Source organism: Pyrgilauda ruficollis, unplaced genomic scaffold (genome assembly GCF_017590135.1).
Source record: "Pyrgilauda ruficollis isolate IOZ18807 unplaced genomic scaffold, ASM1759013v1 scaffold3, whole genome shotgun sequence".
In the NCBI taxonomy this organism is placed as follows: domain Eukaryota; kingdom Metazoa; phylum Chordata; class Aves; order Passeriformes; family Passeridae; genus Pyrgilauda; species Pyrgilauda ruficollis.
This window is the reverse complement of record NW_024524377.1, coordinates 24,886,084-24,908,188: the sequence shown is the minus strand read 5'-3', so window position 1 is coordinate 24,908,188 and position 22,105 is coordinate 24,886,084. Positions and strand designations below refer to the sequence as shown.

At 43.1% G+C, this 22,105-nt stretch overlaps 2 protein-coding genes across 5 annotated transcripts; one reads left to right on the top strand and one right to left on the bottom strand.

Annotated features, from left to right (window-relative positions):
• The first annotated feature begins 541 nt into the window (after positions 1–541).
• BZW1 (basic leucine zipper and W2 domains 1) lies at positions 542–9,699 on the top strand. Its single transcript, XM_041472900.1, has 12 exons — positions 542–674; positions 1,096–1,169; positions 2,935–3,111; positions 4,671–4,765; positions 5,009–5,074; positions 5,336–5,471; positions 6,062–6,171; positions 6,288–6,458; positions 6,724–6,870; positions 7,186–7,324; positions 8,155–8,277; positions 8,489–9,699. Exons 2-12 carry the CDS (start codon positions 1,106–1,108, stop codon positions 8,518–8,520), a joined length of 1,260 nt encoding a protein of 419 aa, XP_041328834.1. The 5' UTR covers positions 542–674; positions 1,096–1,105; the 3' UTR covers positions 8,521–9,699.
• Positions 9,700–17,294: 7,595 nt separating this feature from the next.
• Positions 17,295–22,102, bottom strand: PPIL3 (peptidylprolyl isomerase like 3). 4 transcript variants are annotated; one of them, XM_041472990.1, is made up of 7 exons: positions 22,009–22,102; positions 21,235–21,281; positions 20,008–20,082; positions 19,151–19,244; positions 18,465–18,532; positions 17,969–18,087; positions 17,295–17,690 (listed from the first exon to the last, which is right to left on the bottom strand). In XM_041472990.1, exons 2-7 carry the CDS (start codon positions 21,235–21,237, stop codon positions 17,564–17,566), a joined length of 486 nt encoding a protein of 161 aa, XP_041328924.1. In that variant the 5' UTR covers positions 21,238–21,281; positions 22,009–22,102; the 3' UTR covers positions 17,295–17,563. The 4 variants fall into 4 exon arrangements, with proteins under 4 accessions (XP_041328924.1, XP_041328925.1, XP_041328927.1 ...); XM_041472991.1 differs by having other exon boundaries at positions 21,905–22,089; XM_041472993.1 differs by having other exon boundaries at positions 21,987–22,089.
• Between the last annotated feature and the right edge of the window lie 3 nt (positions 22,103–22,105).

Sequence of the window (22,105 nt, the reverse complement as noted above, 5' to 3'; positions counted from 1 at the left end):
TGCTAACAGGCAGACTGCCTAGGTCCTGAAGGTATGCTGAGATCTGTTGAGGTGATTGCTAGTGAAAGAACCCGTGTTTAAACGCAGTAGAGAAGGCCTGTGCTTCTGGAGCCTAGGGCCTTTGCTGTGTGTTCGACAGGCACAGCTGGTAACACACAGTCCTGTCTGCACATACCACAGCACGTCAAGTGCTTGTTACCACCAGGATCTGAAAGAAGAAATGATTACAACTGCAAAGCAAATCTAGGGTCAAGCAGCACAGCAGGTATTGAAGACCGATGTGCCGCAGGTCCCGGTGCTGCCACCGGACTTATCACCGCAGACCAGGCCAGAGCGGAGGTGTCCCTGTGGTGCCGGGCTGGCTCCGCCGCAGGGAGCGCGGGGGGCACCAGGCGCTGGGTCCCGGTAACCCCGGGGCAGGGCGCGGCCGGGAAGCCCCTCCGGCGGGGCAGAGACCCCCAGGAGCCAGCAGCACGTGCGGCCCCCAGAGAGCCCGCCCCGTTCCCCGCCCCTTCCCTCCATCCTCTCGGGCGGGGCGGGGCGGAGCGCGGCCCTCCCCTCTTCCTCTGGCGTCGGTTCCGCTCGCAGAGCTCTCGCTGCCGCTGCTCCTCGCTGCTGTTCCTGCCCGTCTCCGCTCCGGGCCGCTCGGGCATTTTCTCTCTGCCTTAAAGTCGGTGAGGAGACGGGCGCGGGTGGCGGCCGGCCGGCTGGGGCCGGCTGCGGCAGCCTGGGCCGTAAGGGCCGCACCGCGGCGCGCTGCGGTGGAGGCCGGGGGAGGGAGGTGGTGTAACCCCTTCTTCCTCCCGTCCTCGGGTGCCCGGGAGCGGGGCAGCGTTGTCGGCAGCGAAGGCACCATCAGGTCGGGCCGTACGGCGGGGCCGAGGGGCGAGAGGCGCGGGCACGGCCACGGGCACAGGCACTGGCACCGCGCGGGCCCCGGCTCCGCCCTGCGGCCGCCTCCGCCCGGGGAGCCCGGTGCGTGCCGGGAGCCGGGCGGGGGCCGGCACCGCCCGCAGCCGCCCAGCGCCGCGGGAGCTGGAAGGAGGAGCGGCCCCTGCCCGCAGCGTCCTCACGGGTGTCTCTGCTTCCTCGTAGGGTGTCTTTTATGAATAATCAAAAGCCGCAGAAGCCGACACTATCGGGCCAGCGTTTTAAAACCAGAAAGAGAGGTGAGTTACCGCACCGTGCCCGCTGCCAGGACCGGCTGCCAGCGCTGTTTACGGTAAAACTTCGGTTTCTGTCAGTAAGCAAACCAGTGCTTTCATGCGTTCACCATAAATTTTTTACATGAGACCATGCTAAGTGCAGAATCTTGAGGCTGACTGGAATTTTCTCTGCATTAATAAAAAAAAATCTGGCCGTCAGAATTATCGCTGAATTTACTGTAATAACCTTTGCCTAAAAGATGGTCATTCTAGAACTGTCCTGAGTGTGTAGCCTGCAAGCAGAAGGATCTTGTACCCCTGAATTACAGGGGAGCTCCAGCACAGGCTTGTTGCAGGTTAATATATACATCTAAGGAGCATCTAACATAGTAAGAATTTCAGTCTTAGCCATTAGATAAAAGTTAGATTGTCCTCTTTTAAATTTTTTTTAAACTGACAGAAAAAACCCACAACAAAATCCCACAAATCCACCCACCCCCCTATCCCCAGGCAACATCCAAAAAACTTCCAAAGTATGGGATATGCAAAGGCCTATCTCTCTGCATGCACAGTTACTTCCGTAAGTTGTGTTAGTGACTGAAGGGGTGTGATGAGTAACTTGGTATTTTGGTGGAACTTTTTTCAGCCTGAAGAAGAAGTGGGGATGCTCTTAGAATTTCTGTTCAGTACAGTTTTACTTGTATACCAGCAGTATTCCAGCTGTAACAGGAATATAGCTTTAGGCATGCTGTATATGCAGAAGCATGCATGGATTTATAGAACCTGTTTGACTGTCAGAGCCCCTCAAAAATCTCTTGAATATTAGAGTTTGCTGTGGTCTGTCCAGCAGGTGTAATGCCAGCAGCCAGGGATTTAGTCTCTTTTTAAGCATTTAACCATAGTTTGGCTGTGAAGCAACTCTTCTGGAACAGTGAGCTCTGTGGTTCTGCCCTGGAAAATAACTGATCCAGTATTTCCAAACTGGTACCCAGCTTTTACCAGTGTGTTGATAGTTGCATTGACACTGGACACTGGTATGCCCTACTAGGCTGCTAACAGAATTGGTTAAGATGTTGTAGACAGCACTCAAAGTAAGATCTGCCATTGAGTTCTTTTATCTTTAGAAGCTTTTAATCTTACAATTTCCATAATCTAAAGACAAACTGAGATGAGGAAAAATTGAAGATCTCTTTAAGACTTCCTGTTAATTACATGGGTGGCTTTGTTGCATGTTGATTATGCCCTGCCTGTAGTAAAAACAAGGCAATGATCAGCCGATGTGTCAGGTATGAAGATACGTCAGGAGTGTTCTGCTTAACAACAGCAAAGGATGCTAAATAGCTCTGCAGTTAAGGCCATTAAGTTAGCTGTATGTCTACATTTCCCCCAAGCACCTGAGGAAAAGTTACTGCCTCAAACTCACCTAGCTGCAGGTTAACATGAGGGGATGGTCTTCATAGCCAAAAAGCAAATTTCCAGGTGACTCGGATGCAGTAATGGTATGCAGTTTGACAGTCAGGAGATTTAATCTGAAACAGAGAGAGGCCCAAAAAGCTGAGATAAAACATGAGTAGTGGAGTCTAATGTACGGAATTATAGGAGCATGTATTAAAAATTGTCTTCCAGCATGAGCTAAGTCTCTGGTTTTGGAGGGAAAGAGTGATCTAACATGAGAATAGGAGTATAAGAATCAAACTTGAGAAGTCAGATAAGTTTCGTTAGAGCCAAGTAACAATCATCACAAAAAACTCTTAATGGAAATCTTATTTCAACATTTTTTGCTTTACAGATGAAAAAGAGAGGTTTGACCCTACTCAGTTCCAGGACTGTATTATTCAAGGTTTAACTGAAACTGGCACTGACTTGGAGGCAGTAGCAAAGTTTCTTGATGCTTCTGGTGCAAAACTTGATTATCGCCGCTATGCAGAAACACTTTTTGACATCCTGGTGGCTGGTGGAATGCTGGGTGAGTCCCTGTGATGTGGCTGCTGTCAGCTTCATTCACTTCACTCTGCAAAAACTGCATTTCCTTTCGTGTAAGATCTCTGCTAAAGAGCCCATTGAGTGTCTAGAACGGGGTTTAAGTTGATCTGCAGTAAACCACCTGATCCTCTTGGTGCCTGAGCAGTTACTGTAAAAATACTCTTCATAACCTGCCTCAGTTTTACTTGAGTCTGTTTGCATTCCTTGAAGTGTAGATTTGTACAAACTCTGCTTAGAAGAAAATACTTTGGATTTTTGGGTGTGGTTGTTTTTTTTTTTGTTTGGCTAGTTTTTGTTGGTTGGGTTTGTGGTTTTTTTTGGTTGGTTTTTTTGTTGTTGGTGTGGATTATTTGGGGGTTTTTTTGGGTGTTTTTTTTTTTTTTTTCCCAGGAGTAAAAAAAAATCTTGACTCTGGTCAAGATCACTTCTGATGATGAGAGATGGATGAATGCTTGTTTCAGGTGCAAGTGCTTAGTCTTGGACATGGTGTTACAAATGATTTGTTGCTGACATTAGTGAGGTCATGGGCTCTAGCAGACATCAGGGAGTGAGAAATGAGAGGGTGGTTGAGTTCAGAAAACACAGGGAGTGAGGAAGTGAAATGTGATGATGAAAAGTCTTGCAAACTCAGGTACACACTCTCTGTACAAAGAGAAACAGATGCTCACCAACCAGGTAAGCACATACTGTAATTGTTACAATATGTGGGTTTACATTCAAGAGTCTTAACCAGTGCATCCTCCTGTGTTAGGAAGTGTTCCTTCTAGGAATGAATGATGGGGAAGGGAAGAAGGCATTGTTGTGTTAATGGTGATGTGAGGTGCTTTACTCAACTCCGTGTCTGTAACAGGTAGCTAAGAAGACCAGCTTTGATCTTCAGTCAGAAGAGGCCAGAATAAAAACTGATATCCTGTTGCCTTACCAGCTTTTAATATTATTACCAGAAATATTAATCTCTAGTTTTAAAGTCATATTTCTGACTAATTCATAACAAAGGATCTCCATTGTATGTAGAATGGCACAGAAATTGATGATGAGGTGTTCTGGCACTGAAGCTGGTGACCTGAATGCACCTTCATTAGTGAAGCAGCCTAAATAACTAAAGTTTCAAGCTTATCTCTGCAGCACTGAATTTTGAACTGTGTGTCTCTTCATGTCTCAGTCTACTGTTGTGACTTACTCTGTAATGTAAAAGGCACGAAGCAGCACTATTGCAGAAGACACTTGCTGCAATTACGCAGCTTCAGTGGCTTCCTTTAAGGGAAGATGAGCTCATATGGCCTTGTTAACTTACTCGTATGAAAACAAGATGTGTTGTCAATCCCCTTAGCAGCAGGGGTCCAGAATAGTTAAATGTTCAAATCTAAGCTCTGGTGCAGCAGTGGAACACAGGGAGATGTAGGAGTGTCCGTGGTGATCAAGTCATTGAGTTCATCATGGCAGGACAGTGTGTTGCATGCTGAGGGTGCTGGAGTTCTGCTGTGGAGACTGCTCAGTGCTCTCACTGGGAGTAGCACTACTAATGCTGAAATCCTCCTGCAGCCCCGGGCGGAACCCTGGCAGACGACATGACACGCACAAACGTCTGTGTCTTTGCAGCACAGGAAGACCTAGAAACCATGCAAGCATTTGCTCAGGTTAGTTCTGAAATTAGGACAATTTAACTTAAAGCTGTTTATTGCCAAAAATTAAATGTTTGTGTAATTGTATGTTAATGTAAAAGTAATGCACGGCTTTAAGCATACTGGAAGTGGTAGAGTATAAATGTTCTAAGCTGTAAGTGCTCTAAAGAGTTCAGACCTATTTTACTGAACTTTGTTTTTTAAAATTCTAGAAATGATAGTTCATTGCAAAAGATAATGTACTCTATGTCTTTCTAGGTTTTTAACAAGCTAATCAGGCGTTACAAATACCTGGAGAAAGGCTTTGAAGATGAAGTCAAAAAGGTATGGAGTGGTTTTTTTTATCAGCAGACAAATAAACCTTCACATTCTGCTAGTTAATCACTCTGTAGAAGGGTTACATCATAAAATGGATTATTAAAATACAACCCTTGAAAGTTGTTCATAGAAGAATGGCTGGCTTGCATGACTACCAGTGACTAGTGCTTCTGCTAGCTTGATGAAACAAAAAAGTTTAACACAGGCAGTGGCCAAAGTTTAGTGAGAGGTGGTAGTTTTATGCAGCTCTTCTTACTTGTCCTGCAGTTGCTGCTGTTCCTGAAAGGGTTCTCAGAATCTGAGCGGAACAAACTGGCCATGCTGACGGGTATTCTGCTTGCCAATGGGACACTGAATGCATCAATTCTCAACAGTCTCTACAATGAGAACTTGGTTAAAGAAGGTAAGTGTGACCCAGCTCCTCCCTTAGGAAGGGGAGACAGAACCATGACAAGTAGGTGCAAACTGCAATGACATTACACCCTTGTAGCTCACAAACTTCCTCTAGTGATAGATTAACTACAGGATTAGCAAACGTAAATGTGATGCCCCTGTGAACCTGGAAGATATTGTTAAGGCTTCAGAAAATGAGTTTCTTGAGAAAGCTTGTGTGTAGGACTTCCCTGCATGATACTGGGGGACTGGGGGCTGCCATCACTAGTGTTGCCCAGCATGGCACCACTGTATTTTTGAGAGGGACCTTTCAGGATGCAAAATGTTGTCATATCTTTAGGTTACTTCCTAAATTGCAGCAAGAAGAGTTGAGTTTAGTACGGGGAAAACTTTGTGATGCTGAGTTGTAGGTAAAGTCCAGTGTACTGGAGGCTGCAGTGTTCTTGGGCAGAGAGACATACTGCAGACTGTGCTGGGGTTGCTTGGAAGCACAACTGCTGCTCTGAGCACAATCTGAACAAACAAGGTACCCTGTACTCAGGCCTTATGGTTCCCTGTGTCTTGAATTTCACTAATAATAGAACTATTCTGACTGCACAGGTGTTTCTGCAGCTTTTGCAGTCAAGCTGTTCAAGTCATGGATAAATGAGAAAGATATCAATGCAGTGGCTGTCAGTCTTCGCAAGGTAAACATGGACAACAGGCTCATGGTGAGTACTACTGGAACTACTCTGCTGTTCCGTAAGCCAGTTTTGTGAGCAGCATTTGCCAGCAAAGTACCCAACACACATCTCTTTTACAAAAGAGTTGTAAACTTCATTTTCAGGAACTCTTCCCAGCCAACAAACAAAGTGTTGAACACTTCTCCAAGTACTTCACTGAAGCAGGACTAAAGGAACTTTCTGAGTATGTTCGGAACCAGCAATCCATAGGAGCTCGGAAGGAGCTGCAGAAGGAGCTGCAGGAGCAGATGTCACGGGGAGATCCATTCAAGGATGTAGGTGTTTCTAGACAAGGTGGAGGTGCTTTCTGTGCCTCTCTCTCTTTCATACTGAACTTAGCTCTCACTGGGAACTAAAATGAGGAACTGAGGGGGAGTTTGATACGAGCTTTATGGTCTTTCCTTAATGCCCTGAGTCGTGCTTTATGATCAAGAAGGTTGGTTGTCATTCTGAAACCTTCTGGGTTACCTTTAGAATAGAAGTTTTCATTTAGCTTAGTGCCATTTGTAGCCTTTCTGCTTACTCTTACTCTCCTGGCAGATCATCTTGTACGTGAAGGAGGAGATGAAGAAAAACAACATCTCAGAACAGACTGTGGTAACCATAATCTGGTCAAGTGTAATGAGCACAGTGGAATGGAACAAAAAGGAGGAGCTGGTAGCAGAGCAAGCCATTAAGCATTTGAAGGTATTGTAACTTCAATACAGACTTCTGCACCCCTTAGGCAGAGCCTGGTTTTCCTTCTGTCTGCAGCTCCATTTCAGAAGTTAAAGCTACAACTCTGCTAGTACAGAGACAGAATGAGATGGGGAATTCTGCCCCTTGTGAGGAGTATTACAGGCCAAGGGCCTGAGGCAGAGGCAGTGACTGCTGCACAGCTGCTCTGGGGTGGGGCTGTGGTTGTAAATTTCGAAGCAGTGGCTGATGGAAACTGCAAAACCTGCTTTAGTCAGGTGGTAAATAAGAAGTGTTCTGTGTGCCAATCTCTTGTTCTTGTTACAGCAATACAGCCCTCTACTTGCTGCCTTCACCACCCAAGGTCAGTCAGAGCTGACTCTTCTGTTGAAGATTCAGGAGTACTGTTATGACAACATTCACTTCATGAAGGCCTTCCAGAAAATAGTGGTGCTCTTCTACAAAGGTAACTTTGTGGGGTTGTGGGTTTCAGGGGTTTGTGGAGGAGCTAGTTTTGGTTGGTTGGGTTTTTTAAAGCTTCTGAAACAGGGGAGATCAGTGCTACAACACTGCACTTCCTAAACTGAAGAATTTTCTACCTCTTGTTTCTAAAAATGCAAAGGTGCACGTGGCTGGCTCTTTGCACATGGGGAAGTGCAAGACAAAGATGGCTGCCTGTGTACAGTAGATCTGCTTAAGTGTTGCAGAACAGAGCTAAATTTAGATTTTTAAAGCATTTTGTGAAGTTCCATGATAATTTATTGTTCTTAGTTCTCTTAACATGGACTGTGACCAGCTGAAGATTGAAACCACCAATGTGTTCCAGACTGCTCTAGGCTCTTCTTAAATGTTTGATAAAAGGTGGTACTAAAAAAAAACCACGCTGTGCACCTATGGAAACTTGTTAAACTGAAGCCTGTACTGTACTTGTAAAATTTAAAAACCACCTGCACCACAGGAGGTGTTTACTTTGGACTTCAACAGAACTTGTATCTGTTCTTAGCTGTTAACTGCACCTTTGCTTAGTGTGCCTCTCAAATAACTCTAAAACACTCCAGACTGTTAGTGGGAGTGAAAGTGCAGCTCCTGGATACAGTACTGAGGAAACTTGCAGCATGAGGAACCAGCCAAAATGCTTGGTTCTCCAAATTTCAAAACTGAAGGCACTCCTAGTGCAGGTCTGTCCAGCTGTACCCAGAGAAGGAGTACACAATGCTCCCAGGGGAGGAAGCAAAGGCTGCCAGTCAGGTTCTCAGCAGTTCACTGTGTTAACACTGCTCTTGCCCATCTTTACAGCTGAAGTTCTGAGTGAAGAACCCATTCTCAAGTGGTATAAAGATGCTCATCTTGCAAAAGGAAAGAGTGTTTTTCTGGAGCAGATGAAGAAGTTTGTTGAATGGCTCAAGAATGCTGAAGAAGGTAACCAGCATCTTAGCTCATATGTGGAGCTTACTCATTTTGGGAACCCTAATGCTAATAATGCTGTGTTTTGGAGTGGGGGATGTTAATTGCCCCTCTGAGACTAGTGTGGATCCAGCAGCAGCTGTTGTGCAGGATGCAGGGCAGCAGCTGAGCTCAGGGCTGGGGGCTGAGCCATGGCCAGGCTGCTGATGAGGTCTCTCTGTTGCAGAGTCGGAGTCTGAAGCTGAAGAGGGTGACTGACCTGTGAAACTCTGGCCTCAGTAAAGCAAACAGGAGCTGTAGATAAGTGTCATGTCTCATGTGTCCTTCTGATTCTTACATCCTACCTCCCTGTATCAAGCATGATATAAGGGCTCTCATGGCAATTTATTTTAACTGTTTTCTATAGTTAATGAAATACTGGATTTAGTTTTTAAAACCATGTTCAAGTAGCTTACAGGAGCTGTTAGATTTGACGCTTAACCTGCATTTGTCCTTTCAGTTACCTTCTACCTCCTGTATTTTCTACTGTAATAATGTAATATAAGGCCTTCCACGGTGAAATCCAGTTCATCTGTTGGGATTTCTGTCTGTATTGGAGTAGGTGTGATATGGTGAATGAGACTTAGGGCAGTCTGCTTGCAAATTAAACTATAAAAAAGCCTCCCAAGCAAAGAGGCACTGCAGTCTGTACCACCAAACAGCTCCCATCATAGGTGGCTGTCCATGTCCCCAAGTACTTTGTCATCTCTTTACCAGACTTTCAGCATAAAGCAATCCTCTATTCCAGCTCTGGGGAAGGTGGGAGCCCCACTGCTGGAGAGAAGTTGTTGTGGTGGCAGGAATTGGTTACCATTGTGGGGCACGAAGAGTGGCATCTCTGAGCCTGCTGGCTGTCACAGCTGGTGGCCCATGCTCCTGAGGGACTGTCAGGTGCCCTTGCAGCTCTGGGGATGCCTTCCTTTTCCCTTTCCCTCATGGAAGTACGAGCAGTGCTGTTCCACGCAGAGCTGCCCAGCAGCTTTCTTGAGCCAGACACTGCTGCTGGCAGGGCTGGGGGAGCAGCTCTTTGTGCTGCTCTGTAAATGCACAGCTGCTGCAACCTAAGGTAGCCAAAACACCACCCCTCCCCCTCTGAGGTTTAGAGATTCTTTTATGCTGGCAGCTCACATGCTAAACCAACTTATCTGCTCCCTGAAACTTTAATTCCTAATGGAAATTCTCAGGACAGTTTAATTCAGAAAGATTGGGGAAAAAAAGGTGAAGTCTATACTGTTGTAAGCTAACAGTGAGCATTAACTGAAATACTGGTAACCAGAGTACACCTACTAAAATAAATGAAAAAATTGGTCATCACAATGCAATCTGTTCAATACTACAGTGATCTTCCTTACTTTGTAACTTTTTTTTTAAGCAAATAAAGGCCATCCTTACACTTAATGCCAAGGGCTGTCTCTGCTCCTTATCTGAAAAGAAAGCGCCACTGATACTATAGGGTACAAAGCAATGCACAGTTGTTTGCCTAAATTCAAGGACTGTTGAATAAAGTGAAGTTAAAATACTACTTTGCTGTTAGCATGTTCAAAGTGCTAGCATCCCCTGAGTTTGAAAACCAAGTTTTATATCAATATTTAGTAAGTATCCAAGAAATCATACTAAAAGGTAAGGCAGTTACAATATAAACAGATTAGAAGTCAGTGGTGGTTTAACTTAAGTTTCTTTGGTCCCTGTGACTCAGCCTGCTTCGCTGCAGGAGCCTGTGCCCTTTCTGCTTTTCAGTGGAGAGAAGAAAGAAAAGCGCTGCATGATAAGAGCAGTGCTTGTTTGGGACAAAATTCAGCATCTTCTGAATCATGTCAAAGAGGTTCTTGTGGTCAGAATCCTGCCATGTCATGAACTCCTTCATGGAAATAAAATAATGTTTTGTTGTTTATCTTACAGTTATGTTTAAAGCTTCTGTCCTCAAGAGCATTTTCCCTGTCGCATCTTACCTTCAGTGGCATACAGGGAGTTGATAAGTATCTGCCACCAGGATTTTGTTCATCCCAATCCAGCTGTCCTTGACAGAAAAATTTTCCATTTCCTTAGACAAACAGACTGTATTTGTTACTCAAGTACTCTGTTTTGGCCCTTCAGTAAAAGTTTACTGATGTGTGTTTGCCGCTTGGGAACTGATCTGGGAATAGTCCACCAGAGCAGCCAGCTTGTAAAAGAGATGGCTGGGTCTTAAATCTAATCTGAAAATACTTAAAATAAAACTATAGCAGTCCAGTACATAAAAATATAATAACCTGCTTTTCTTATCATGTAATATGGCAAAGACCCCAGTTCCTTGCCATGGCTCTGAAGGGAAATTCAGAGAGACATTTTTGTTCATTGTTAGACAAAGTTATCAATAACTATTTTTCACTGTACCCTGCAACCAATAATCAGTTTCAGAGTAAGGAAAAAAGAGGCAGTACTGATCTGTTTCCTGAAGTAAGGTGGAGTGCATTCGGTTTTGTCCTTGAGGTGTTTTCCCCTTGACCCTATTTTTTTTTTTACTTTGTTGATTAATCTCAAGTTTCAGCAATATTGTCAAGATGACAGAGTTGAGGTATTTGAATTTGTTGATGGTGACAGATGAAGCTACATCTGTTACTAGCATGGCTTGTAAATTACAAATGTTAAGAAGGTGATCCTTCACACCAAGCTGCTGTCAAATTGTTGACTGAAAGTAATGTGTAGAAATGTTCTGTTCATACTGTTCCTTTGTGCCCACATCTCTCTTCAATTTGGCACCATGGAGGAAGGCAGCTGAAGTTCTCGCATAAATCAGTCCCCTCACTCCCTGCCTCTCCAGCATATTTTCACCCACCTGAGGAGAATTACAGATGCTGCATCATTCTAAGGTTCACAGTAACTTACAGGAAATAGTGCTGCTCCAAGGTAGTAGTCCATGAGAATACACTCCACTCCAGCCGTGTCATGGTTGTGACTGTCCCAGTGCTGTGAAAGGATTCAGAAGGTTCTTGTTTGATACCAGACTCCGAACCAGCCCAAGAGCTCAAGAAAGAGCGCGCTGTGCTGCTGGAGCACAGTTCAACAGTGTGTGACACCCCTCAAATGAGAGCTCAGCCTAACAGGCTGCTGTGGCCATAGCTAACTGCAGGAGCTCTGCACTGGCCTGTGGGCACCAAAGTGTCTGATCCTAAAATACTGCACACCCAATGCCCATAGCTTTCATCTCTGACTGAAGGCAAAAGTGCTGAGCCCCTGGACCTCAAAAACAATTCAAACTCGTCTGTGGTACTCTGGACACAGTGACTACAAAAGCAGCAACAGTTCTAATAAAGCTGAGCCACAAAACAATTCAAACTCGTCCGTGGTACTCTGGACACAGTGACTACAAAAGCAGCAATGTGACATGACTTGCAACAGTTCCAATAAAGCTGAGCCACGCACATCCCATAGCACAGAAAGCAACATGACAAAAATCCTAAAGCCAAACCAAAGCACAGGTGGCTTTGTATAGTCACTGAGTACTGCCAGGATCCAGTGCCTTTTACATATTCCAGTACTAGGACTTCATAAGCTGCTTCGGAGCAGCTGCCATACTTTTTGATTATTTTCACAACTACATATTTGCCTTTTCTGAAAAGATGGGATGGAACAGTGATTAGATAAGCAACTACTTCTAACGAAGAATATTCAGATATACATTGTTTATAGCAATGGCAACCTTTTCTAAAAAGATGGTTTTTTAGTACATACTGACAATATACTCAAGGTTCATCTATGCATAAAAAGACTTAAAATTTCATATATCAATTCTGAAAACATACATTATACCTTATTATTGTTCCTAGAAATAAAAAGCCCCACCTACCACCCCACGGTAGTTATGTATGCTATTAAAAATGCAAAGCAATGCAAAATAGACTTAAGAATTACCACTGAAGCTGTTCTAGACTATTCTTGTTTAAACTGTAAATATCTACTTGGACAACTGTTACTAGACAACTCTCATCAAGGCACACTTACAGTGAAGAAAGGAAAATTTAAAAAATGCAAGTTCTACAGAATAACAATCCCCACCCCCAAAGAAAAAAGAAAAATAAAAGTCTTCTAAAAGCTCCCTCAGATCTTGCATTAAAAGCACTTACTGTATTGGTTTTGTGTGGCCAAGTTTTGGTAGCTGGAGGGACTTAGAGTGTGGGTTTCTGAGAGATGCTGCCAGAAGTCTCGCCCGTGTCTGACAGAGGCAGTGCCAGCTCACTCTAGGACACAGCCAGCTGCAGGACAGCTGTGTCAGTGGCCAAGGCTTGGCCAAGCAGAGATGGTGCTAATACTCTGTGGTAACATACTTAAGAAGGAAAAAAGTTACGGCAGAGATGTAATTGCACTCAGAGAATGATGAGAATATGAGGAAGAGAACGAGAGGCACAGCCAAGGTCAGTAGAGAAGGAAGGGCAGGAGGTGCCCCAGGTGCAGGAGCCAAGATTCCCCTGCAGCCCATGGTGAGGCAGCTGTGCCCCTGCAGCCTGTGGAGGACACCATACTGGATGCCTGAAAGAAGGCTGTGACGCCAGGGGCAGCCTGTGCTGCAGCAGGTAGGGACCTGCGGAGCTGTAGAGAGGAACCCACTGGAGCAGGTTTCCTGGCAGACTTGTGATCCCAAGGGGAACCCACTGGAACAGGCTGTGTCTGAAGACCGCACCCCACGGAAAGGGACCTCTGCTGGACAAGTTCATGGAGAACTGTCTCCTGTGGAAGGGACCCCACGCTGGAGCCAGGAATGGACTCTTCTCCCTGAGCAGGGACAGAAATAACTTGTGATAAACTGAATGTGCTCCCATTCCCTGCCTCCCTGTGCCGCCTGGGAAGGAGGGAGGGAGGGAGGGAAGGATGATGCTCGATTTTACTTTTCAGTATCCTGCTCTGATTTCAACTGGTAATAAATGCAGTTAATATCCCCAGGTCGAGTCTGTTTTGCCTGTGATGGTATTGGGGGAGGATCTCTCCCTGATCTCAATTTGTGAACCTTTTGTTACATTTTTTTTCTCCCCAGTCCAGCTGCGGAGAGCAGTGACAGAGTGGGTGTGGTTTGGTGGGCATCTATCACCCAGCAAGGGTCAACCCATCACATCTATCTAAAAAGTTTGTAATAATAAAGTCTGAAAAATACTCTGTGCATCTTGCACTTAGTACATCTCTGACAGACAGATCACCCTCTGCATTCTTGCATCTTTTCCTTCTATAGCTCTTCTGGAACAGCACCAAGACCGTGCAGCCAGTCAATAAACTCACGTGAATTCAGGTCAGAAAAACAATTCATTCATCAGGGAGCTACTCAGGCATTCAGATACACACCAGGCCACAAACAGCCCCTGGAAATCCATATAGTTTGTGTTACAGGAGAAAAACATGGCAAGGAACAGATTTTCAGGCGAGATACTCAAAGTAGGAAAGCAACAAAAATTTACAATTATTTTTCCTTTAAAAGATTAGTTCACTGAATTTTACTTCATGATTTTATATTTTTTTTTCTTAAAGGGATTTAATAATTATCTTTTATATATATATATATACACACACACATAGGTATTTTTAAACAGTGTTGTGTCCAAATTAAAATAGGCAATCAAGATTAAATAACTTGTATGAATTTTTGGCAAGAAGCTATTTTTTTTTAAATCATAAAAGATACACATTTGATTTATGCTGTCTTGGCTTAAGATCTTAATTTAACTCCAATCTTCAGGTTTTTAAACAGTGTAACAAAAATCAGAAAACCCACCCTGCTAGGGGGAAGCCATCATCCATATTTAATTCTACAAATTTCTCACTGATACTTGAAAAAGTCAGTCTGGCATGACCCCCTTCCTATTTCAGTGACACTTAATCAAAATCTAGTTTAAAAGCTTGTCTTTGGATTTTAGAGTAGGGGTTAAGAAAATGCTTGTCATATTATAAATTTTGAAGGCATGAAAGTGATCCCTGTATTTCAAGTACTCCAGTTAATGGTTATTGTTCATTAATCTGCTCAAATATACTCAGTGAACAAATAGCAGGACCATGTTCTGTAGCATCACAAGCATATGTACAAACTCTACATTTTCACTGAAGGAAATGCAATCCTAACAAAAAAACCAGTCAGCTACTAATATGAGCCAAAGGAATAAACTTGTATTATCCACAGAATTCCCCAGACCTGTCACTCAGTTATTACTGATGGATGAGAATCTACCTAAAACTAAATTAAAATTGGTCCTATCACCTGTAGAGGTTTAGGATGACATGTATTATAAAGTGTCTTGTATTTCCTTTTGCCACCAGCTGTGACATTAGACCAGATCCCTGGCTACTAGGATGCCCAGTGTCACATCCTTCCTTGGACTTGTGACTGCAGACTTCAAAACTGTCACTGACGACGGCCTCGTTCATTCACAGAATTGGTTTCTGAATCATTACTACAAAAAAAAAAAAAAACCAAACCCAAAAAAAACCCCAAAAAGATCCAGTAAATGTAACTAGAATCATCCTAGTGCCCCTATGAAGGCAGCTTTTTGTTTTAAGCTCCAAGCCATCTTTCTTGAAATACCTTCAACTCAAAAAGTAATCTGGTATCACATGACTTGATCAGAATAATAAAATCTTAAAACATGCCTGCTGATACCAGAAGTCCAGAAATTTTTTACCTGCCAGGAGTTTCAGAAAGATGGTTGCAGCACTTTTTCTCCAGCGCACTTCTGAATGGTGTCCCTTTTCCATTATTAGCCTTGTCGCACCTTCTGCAAAGTGGTCTTTTTCTTTTATCCCTGTCAGGACCCTTAGTTTGACTGAAATTCCCCAAGTATAACAAAGATATTTTACTCTTTGAATTACAATCCACAGACAAACAATTTTCAAAGCCATTAATTATCAAATTTAAACTATAATGATTGTGGTTTTCCTCAGCATCCTAGTTTTTGGCTTTTTTTCTCTGCTCCTTCTTCCAAGTTATTTTTTCATTCAAGAGCTTTTTTCAAGTTAATTATTTTTGACAGGGGAATTTAAACCTGTAACCTTCTTCTTAAAAAAAGGCTTTTAAAGACATAGTGTGGGGCTCCTGCCAAGCTACTCAGGCCCCCAGTGCTGCATTATCCTAGGAAGAAGAAAGGCTTCTGTGTGCTTAACAAGGGCAAGTATTGCCCAGGGGGCTTTTCAAGATTTCAGTGAAGGTTTTTCTGTGGGAGACAATAAATCTCGGGTTATCTCGCAGTTAGGCTGCCCCATGAGGAAAAGCGAACTAACTCACTACCCAAGCCGACTTTTCAGCTCCAAGCCGACTGCAGCGCCTCAGGCCGGAGGGCGGCAGCCGCTGCCGGCCCCGGGACGCCCCGGGCAGGCGGAGCGAGGGCGACATGGGGCCGGGCCCGGATCCCCGGGGACACCGAATCCCGGCCCCGGCAAAAGGCTCCGTGATTGGCCCGAGCAGGGGCTCCAGGAAAGGCTCCGGCCCCGCCACAGCGGCCGAGGCCATTTTCTGCCCGCCCGCGGAGGCACAGCAGACAACATGGCGGCCTGAGGGGGGCGGGCGGTGGTGGGGGGGGCGGCAGGGGACTCCGAATTGCGAAATGGGAATTTCTCACCCTGCTGAGGGGGCTGTTAATCGCCTCTGTACTGCCCTGGACATGGTTAGTGGTCCTCTGGAATCGGCTCACCATATCTACAAGTCTGTCACTGTTCAAGGATCATGCCCCATTATTTTCTTTTTGCCCGCTGCTCTCCAGCTTAGACCAAGTCCACGAAAACGGACAGAATACAATTTTGAAAAGTTTGTTTGTAATTTTGTCCCAGTAGGATCACTCTCCTTTCAATACACAACATTAGATTTAGAAAGAAAAAAAAAAAAAGTGAAAAAAGAAAAGAAAAGTATCTACATTTAATGTGCGTCCTCCAGAGAGCAAAATACTTGGTGCTGCTGCATTTCACACTTTCTATGTAATAGCCTTCTTTTTAAGGAGGGGGGAAAAAAATACCTGAAATTGTTTCTAGTTCAGTACAATTTTAAATTATTAATTATTTCCAGTTCTTTTGCACTGTAGGAAATTTCCCAGTATGTCCTTTCTCCTGCATGGCAGTAGTATCAGTCAAGTGTGCCATTGCACACCTCCGTTTACTTGCTACTGCTGCTGGAAGAGAGGAGCACAGAGCTAAAAGAATAAAATCCTTTACCTGATTAAGTATTACACTAAAACATATTAATCCTGGAACAAGGGCTGGAAGCTTAAAGCAACATTCCATGAAGAATATAGAAACTTTGTCCCCTCAGCAGGTATTGATTAACTCTTCTCATTACCTCAGTAATCTAGTTTGCCTTTCTCTTGCAAATGAATTCTCATTATTTTAAGAGGCCAAGTCTCGAAATGGAAAATAATGGTCTGAAGCTGACTGCAAGTCAGCTGGACCTTGAGCCTCCCTAGGATTACAAAGTGTATATATAAGAATGGGCTTTGTTAAGGGACGCTCACTGAGTGGAAACAGGACTGGGGGAAGAAGCCCAAAAGGGCTCTTTGTTCAACACCATGTGACCACCACCATGAGCCTTTTTGAAAGTGCTCTTTGTTTTGTTTACCCCCTAGTCTTTGTGTAAAAAAGTGATGAAAAATAAACTACAGTAAATCCGTGTTACCTAGTTTCAATCAACAGCTATGTAAGGACAGAAATACTTACTCTTTCATAGCAATAGTGTTGTGCCAGAAGCAGAAGAAATTACTCCCATCTATCTTTTGGGCAAGGTAAAGACGTTACCATTCCAATACAGCAGCACGAGAGCAAACACTCCTCTAAACATGTTCTTTAATCTTCTGGGAGGGAAAGGTTTCATCTATTTATGACACTGCTCTCACCTAGGGGAAAAAATTGCATATTTTACTTTACTCTTTTGAGAAAACTGAGTAAGGAAGACAACACTTTATGAGAAAGTTTCACAAAACTGGTAGCATGAAATTATAGCAAAGGACATTGCTTTAACATAACATCACTCAGAAAGATAGTACAAAAACCAAAGATTAGGAAAAAAAATTAAATTTTTATTGTACAAGTATAAAAAACAATGCTTAAAAATCAAAATGCTAGAAGATACTCTGGAAAACCTGGCTTCTGAAGCAGAAGACTTCTCTGTGACAACTCCCAAACAATGTTAAAGCCCCTGAAAATTCTGCATTCAATAAGCAAAGATATGATCCAGATGAAGTTACCCTTTTTGATGGCTCTTTAAACCCTATAATCTGGGAATTATCTGACCAGACTCTGAAGAATGTGTTGCAGCATTCTGTGGCTACAGAGCAAAAGGGTTGGCATGAATTGTAATGTCTTTAATGCGAACATCATTAAGAGGTCGATAGGTTTTCTCATTCACAGGCAGCTTCTCCAGCTCATCCAGGGTCTCCAAGCCATCAATAACTCTGTAAGAAAAACACAAGTGCTGGAAATTGCCTTCTAATGATTTAAACTTCACAGTCATCCCAAAACACTTTACAGTCAAGTATCACAAGGCAAGGACTTTGCAAGCATATGATTACAAAATAAGACAACCAAAACATTTTATGTGGCAAATAATGTATTTTGAAAGGAAATACTGAGCATCCATGACAGACTCCGAGAAGTTCAAGCATTTGCACGTGCCCTGAAATACTCAGATCCCTCACACACTCGGACAGAGGCATGCAGTTGAATCACTTACTTTCCAAACACCGTGTACTTCATGTCCAGGTGTGGCTGTTTGCCATAAGTGATGAAAAACTGTGATCCATTGGTGTTGGGACCATTGTTTGCCATGGAAACTACCCCACGGACACTGTGCTGAACAAGGGGAAAAACCTCAGCATGAATACACATCTGTGAAACCAGAACTAACCTGGGCAAAGTGCTCTATGACTTAGAGCTCTTCCTCAATACCATTATTAAGAACAAATCTTGGTTGCTAATATATTCTATCACAATCAGCAATTAGCTCCTCAGAATGGCTCTTACAGTGATAAACTGCTTGCCTTCAGTGCATGAAAAATGCTGTCAGAAATTCTTTTTACTTCTGTTTTGCATGATGTAAACCCTCAAACCTTGCTTGCCAAGCACAGAAATGCCTGTTGCTATTTTAATAATAAGCTATTGTTCTCTAACCAAGAGGAAATTATTGTAGAGAAAATTCAAATAAAAACACAAGTGCATATTGAGAATACCTTTAGATATTCACTGAATTCATCTTCAAACTTCTTGCCCCAGATGCTGTTACCTCCTTTCCCAGTGCCTGACAAAGAAGCACCACAGTAGAAAATACTGGATTTTCAGACTGAAAAATCCAGAAATTATGTTCTGTTACAGCATTTTACAACAAAGACCCTAGACAGCCTGCAATTAGTTTAAAGCAGGCTCTTGACACTGCACTAAGACATAACTCTATATAAGGAACCTATTAAGCAGCAGAACAAAACACTGACATATCCTCAAATTAAATTCAGTATGAGCATGAACAGACACAGCTGAATCAGCTTTTCTCCCAAAAGCTGACACTGTCTGGGACATCTTCCCCAAATGCTTTACACTCAGCCCTTCAGGCAGAAACCACACAAAGCACAGTAGCATCTGCTTCTAATTTAGTCAACAGAACCATCATATTTAGTGGAAACAGCTGGTAAAACTCAAGTTGGTAGAATGCATGATTACTTAAAACTGTGGTAATGCCTGCACTTCTGGAAGCCCACCACAAAAAATAATTTCATAAAAAACTCTTATCAATAATACAATAACTCTTTTATTTTTTCTTTACTTACATTTTGGTTTTAATACTCATAATTGCTTTTTATTTCCTTACATTTTATTTTTATGTACATTTTTTGCAAAGAAAGACCCAGACAGAAGAATTTACCTAATGGATCCCCTGTCTGAACCATGAAGCCCTTTATATTTCGGTGAAATACGCATCCATTGTAGTAGTTACTAGCACAAAGAGCCAGGAAATTCTACAAAAATCAAACAAACCGTATTAACAAACAACTGAAAAATTGTATTATCTTACTAAAATGACAGCATTGGCAAGACCAATGCTTTTACCTCTGCTTAGCTTTGTGACCATGCGAATTCCACAGAGTAGTGCTGCAGAGTAGTCATAAACAAATCATAGCTAATAAACTCCTTTGATAGTGTCACACACAAAGAAAAAGCTTTCAGTGCAAGGCTGTCTGACTTGAGGAACAAACAAGAAGCCTAAGACATGCTCTCAAGTATCATGCCCATTCAACAATTTTATTTGGCACGTGTAATTTTGTAATCAATAACTTAATGCCTCAGCTTTTTCATTAAAATAAATGAAATTTACTTCAATTCAGTTTATTGCAAAAATTCAAAACTGGACTCCCTGACAAACTGTGAGTGAGTCTCACTCTTTCAAACTAAAATCAAGTTTGTGAGGGTATGAGTAAACCCACAGAAATTTGGGAATCCCACACTAGGTGCTGTATTTCCCCTGAAAAGCAAAGCACACTTTGGGAGATGCTGGAACTTCAAAAGAAGCACCCCTTAATTAAACCTTATCAAGTGAGAAACAGGCATGAAACTCCAGGCAGTATGACAGAGTGCACAAGTTCCATGAGTGGAACAGACACTGCACCAGCTTAAAGTGTTGATACTCCACTACATGAAAAGGTGAAATTGCAAAAGCCACTTCACCTATTTCTACTGCTTTGTTTCACCACTAGGCAATCCTACTCCTGGTACATGACTTACTTCACAAGTCTTTGGAGTACGCTCACAGAATAGTTCAATTTTAATATCCCCCACATCAGTATGCAGCGTGACAGCCTGAGCAAAATGCAGAAAATAATTAAATCAGCAATAAAATACTAACAGACACTGTTTTATTTCCCAGCCCCATCAAGAACATAAGCAAGTTTGCACTGCATATAACCACTGTTTCAACATTTGGCCATAAGAAAGGCTACTGTCACAACCAATCTGCATTTCCAGTAAAATCACCAGAAAGTACTCAGTTTCATTTAGTTTCAGGACAAATCAAGTTTGCCATGGTAATGCAGTAGCTTTTGCATGCTGTTACACTCCAGAAATACATTATTCATTTGCAAACAGCACCTACTCAGTCACTTGAAAGTAAAGGTGAAGAATCAAGATTGTATCTATTTTGGATGGTACACACACCTCACTGCTTTACAACTAGAGGAGCAACTAATGGCTGCAAACTTTTGATTAATAAGGCTAGTTCTGAATTCCAGCATATATAATGTGCCTTCACAGACAATAAATCTACAAATTAACTTACTCTTCTTAAGAATTTATAAGTTACCTTCATAAAATTTAAAATCAGTTACCCAGTGACCTAAGCAAATTTATCTCTACAGGCCATATATATAACAGTGCTTCTATGGAAAGTGCTAAACTATGCAAAAACAATTACTGTGGGGATAACCCTGCAGTAAAACTAATAAAAATCAGCATCATGGTGATACTGGCATACTGCTCCAGAAGTATAGAAGTAAAAAAGACAGCTGTCCACAATGTTCATGAAGATGCTATAGAAGGTGTATAATCAGTTTAAGACATATATAGTCTTATCTCTATTTCTCGAATTGCTAAACTTTTAAAAGACCATGAGCGCAGAGGTTTACATATGCTGAAGCAGAGGTATGTTCTTGCAAATACACTAATGCTTCTGTGGCAAAAGAAACCAAACTAGATTATCAAATACTTGCCAAAGTAGCATTAAAATCTGAGATCTCTAAAGTGAAAGCATAATTAGGTTTTAGACTGATGTAAATCAACCTCTTTTCCTTGTCACAGTATCTTTTTATAAGTTTGAAATGAAAACCCTGAACTTTTCATGACAAATTCCTCACAGCATCAGAGTAAAACGTGCAATCCTTTGAGATGGAGAGCAGCTATTCACTTTCCAAAAGATGACCATTTCAGAAACCATATAAAATGTGCTTTTATTCTTACCATGCCTGCTTATCAAAATCTGAGGTAGCCTTCTATACAGCGATTTCCTGTAAACATAACATAATAAGCTTGTTGGGCTTTTTCCTGCCAAGCCCCATTTGTTTTTGATTCTAAAATATTTGTTGGTTACATGCTTTTACACCACACAGTTCTGCGGTGCCATTCCAGTGACTGTGGCTAAATTTTTGCATTAAGCAACTACACAGCATATAAAGAATGAAAAATGACTAGAACAAGACCACTTAGAGAACTGGGAAGAGGGAAAAACCCACTCTTTCCTAGGATGAGAATTTATGCTAAGCAATCAGTTTTTGCAAATATTATGGCAGCTGGCAGAATAGTAGATGGCAGAAATTCACAGGTAACAGCCACAGGCCAGTACCTAACAGAAGTGTGATTTGGGGCCAACTCGTGACAGCTGTGAGTGCCTGCAACAGACAGGTACCTACACCCAATCAGACTTTTTGAATCTTTGTAATACTTTCAAATAAAGTGTTTAGAATGCCGGCAATAAAACCGCGGCTGTGTAGAAGCCGAAAGATTTACGCGGTAATGGCTCCTCTATACACCCGCCCTCGCCGGTGCAGCCCCGGCCCCGAGTCCCCACCTGCCCCCGGCTCCCCCTCACCCACGGCAGCCGGAGCTACCGCTCCCTCCGTGCCCCAGGTACCGCCACCGAAACGCCGCGCTCCTCCACCGGCGGGCTCCTCCACCGGCAAGCCCCTGCCCGGCAGCACCGCCCACCCGCCCACCTCGCTCGGAGAATGCCTTAACCTGCCGGAGCTGATGGAGACCCAGCCCCCGCCGGGGAGAAAGCGGCTGCTCTCCCGCGGGCCCCAGCTCACTCCCGGCGTTACGGAGTGACGGGCGC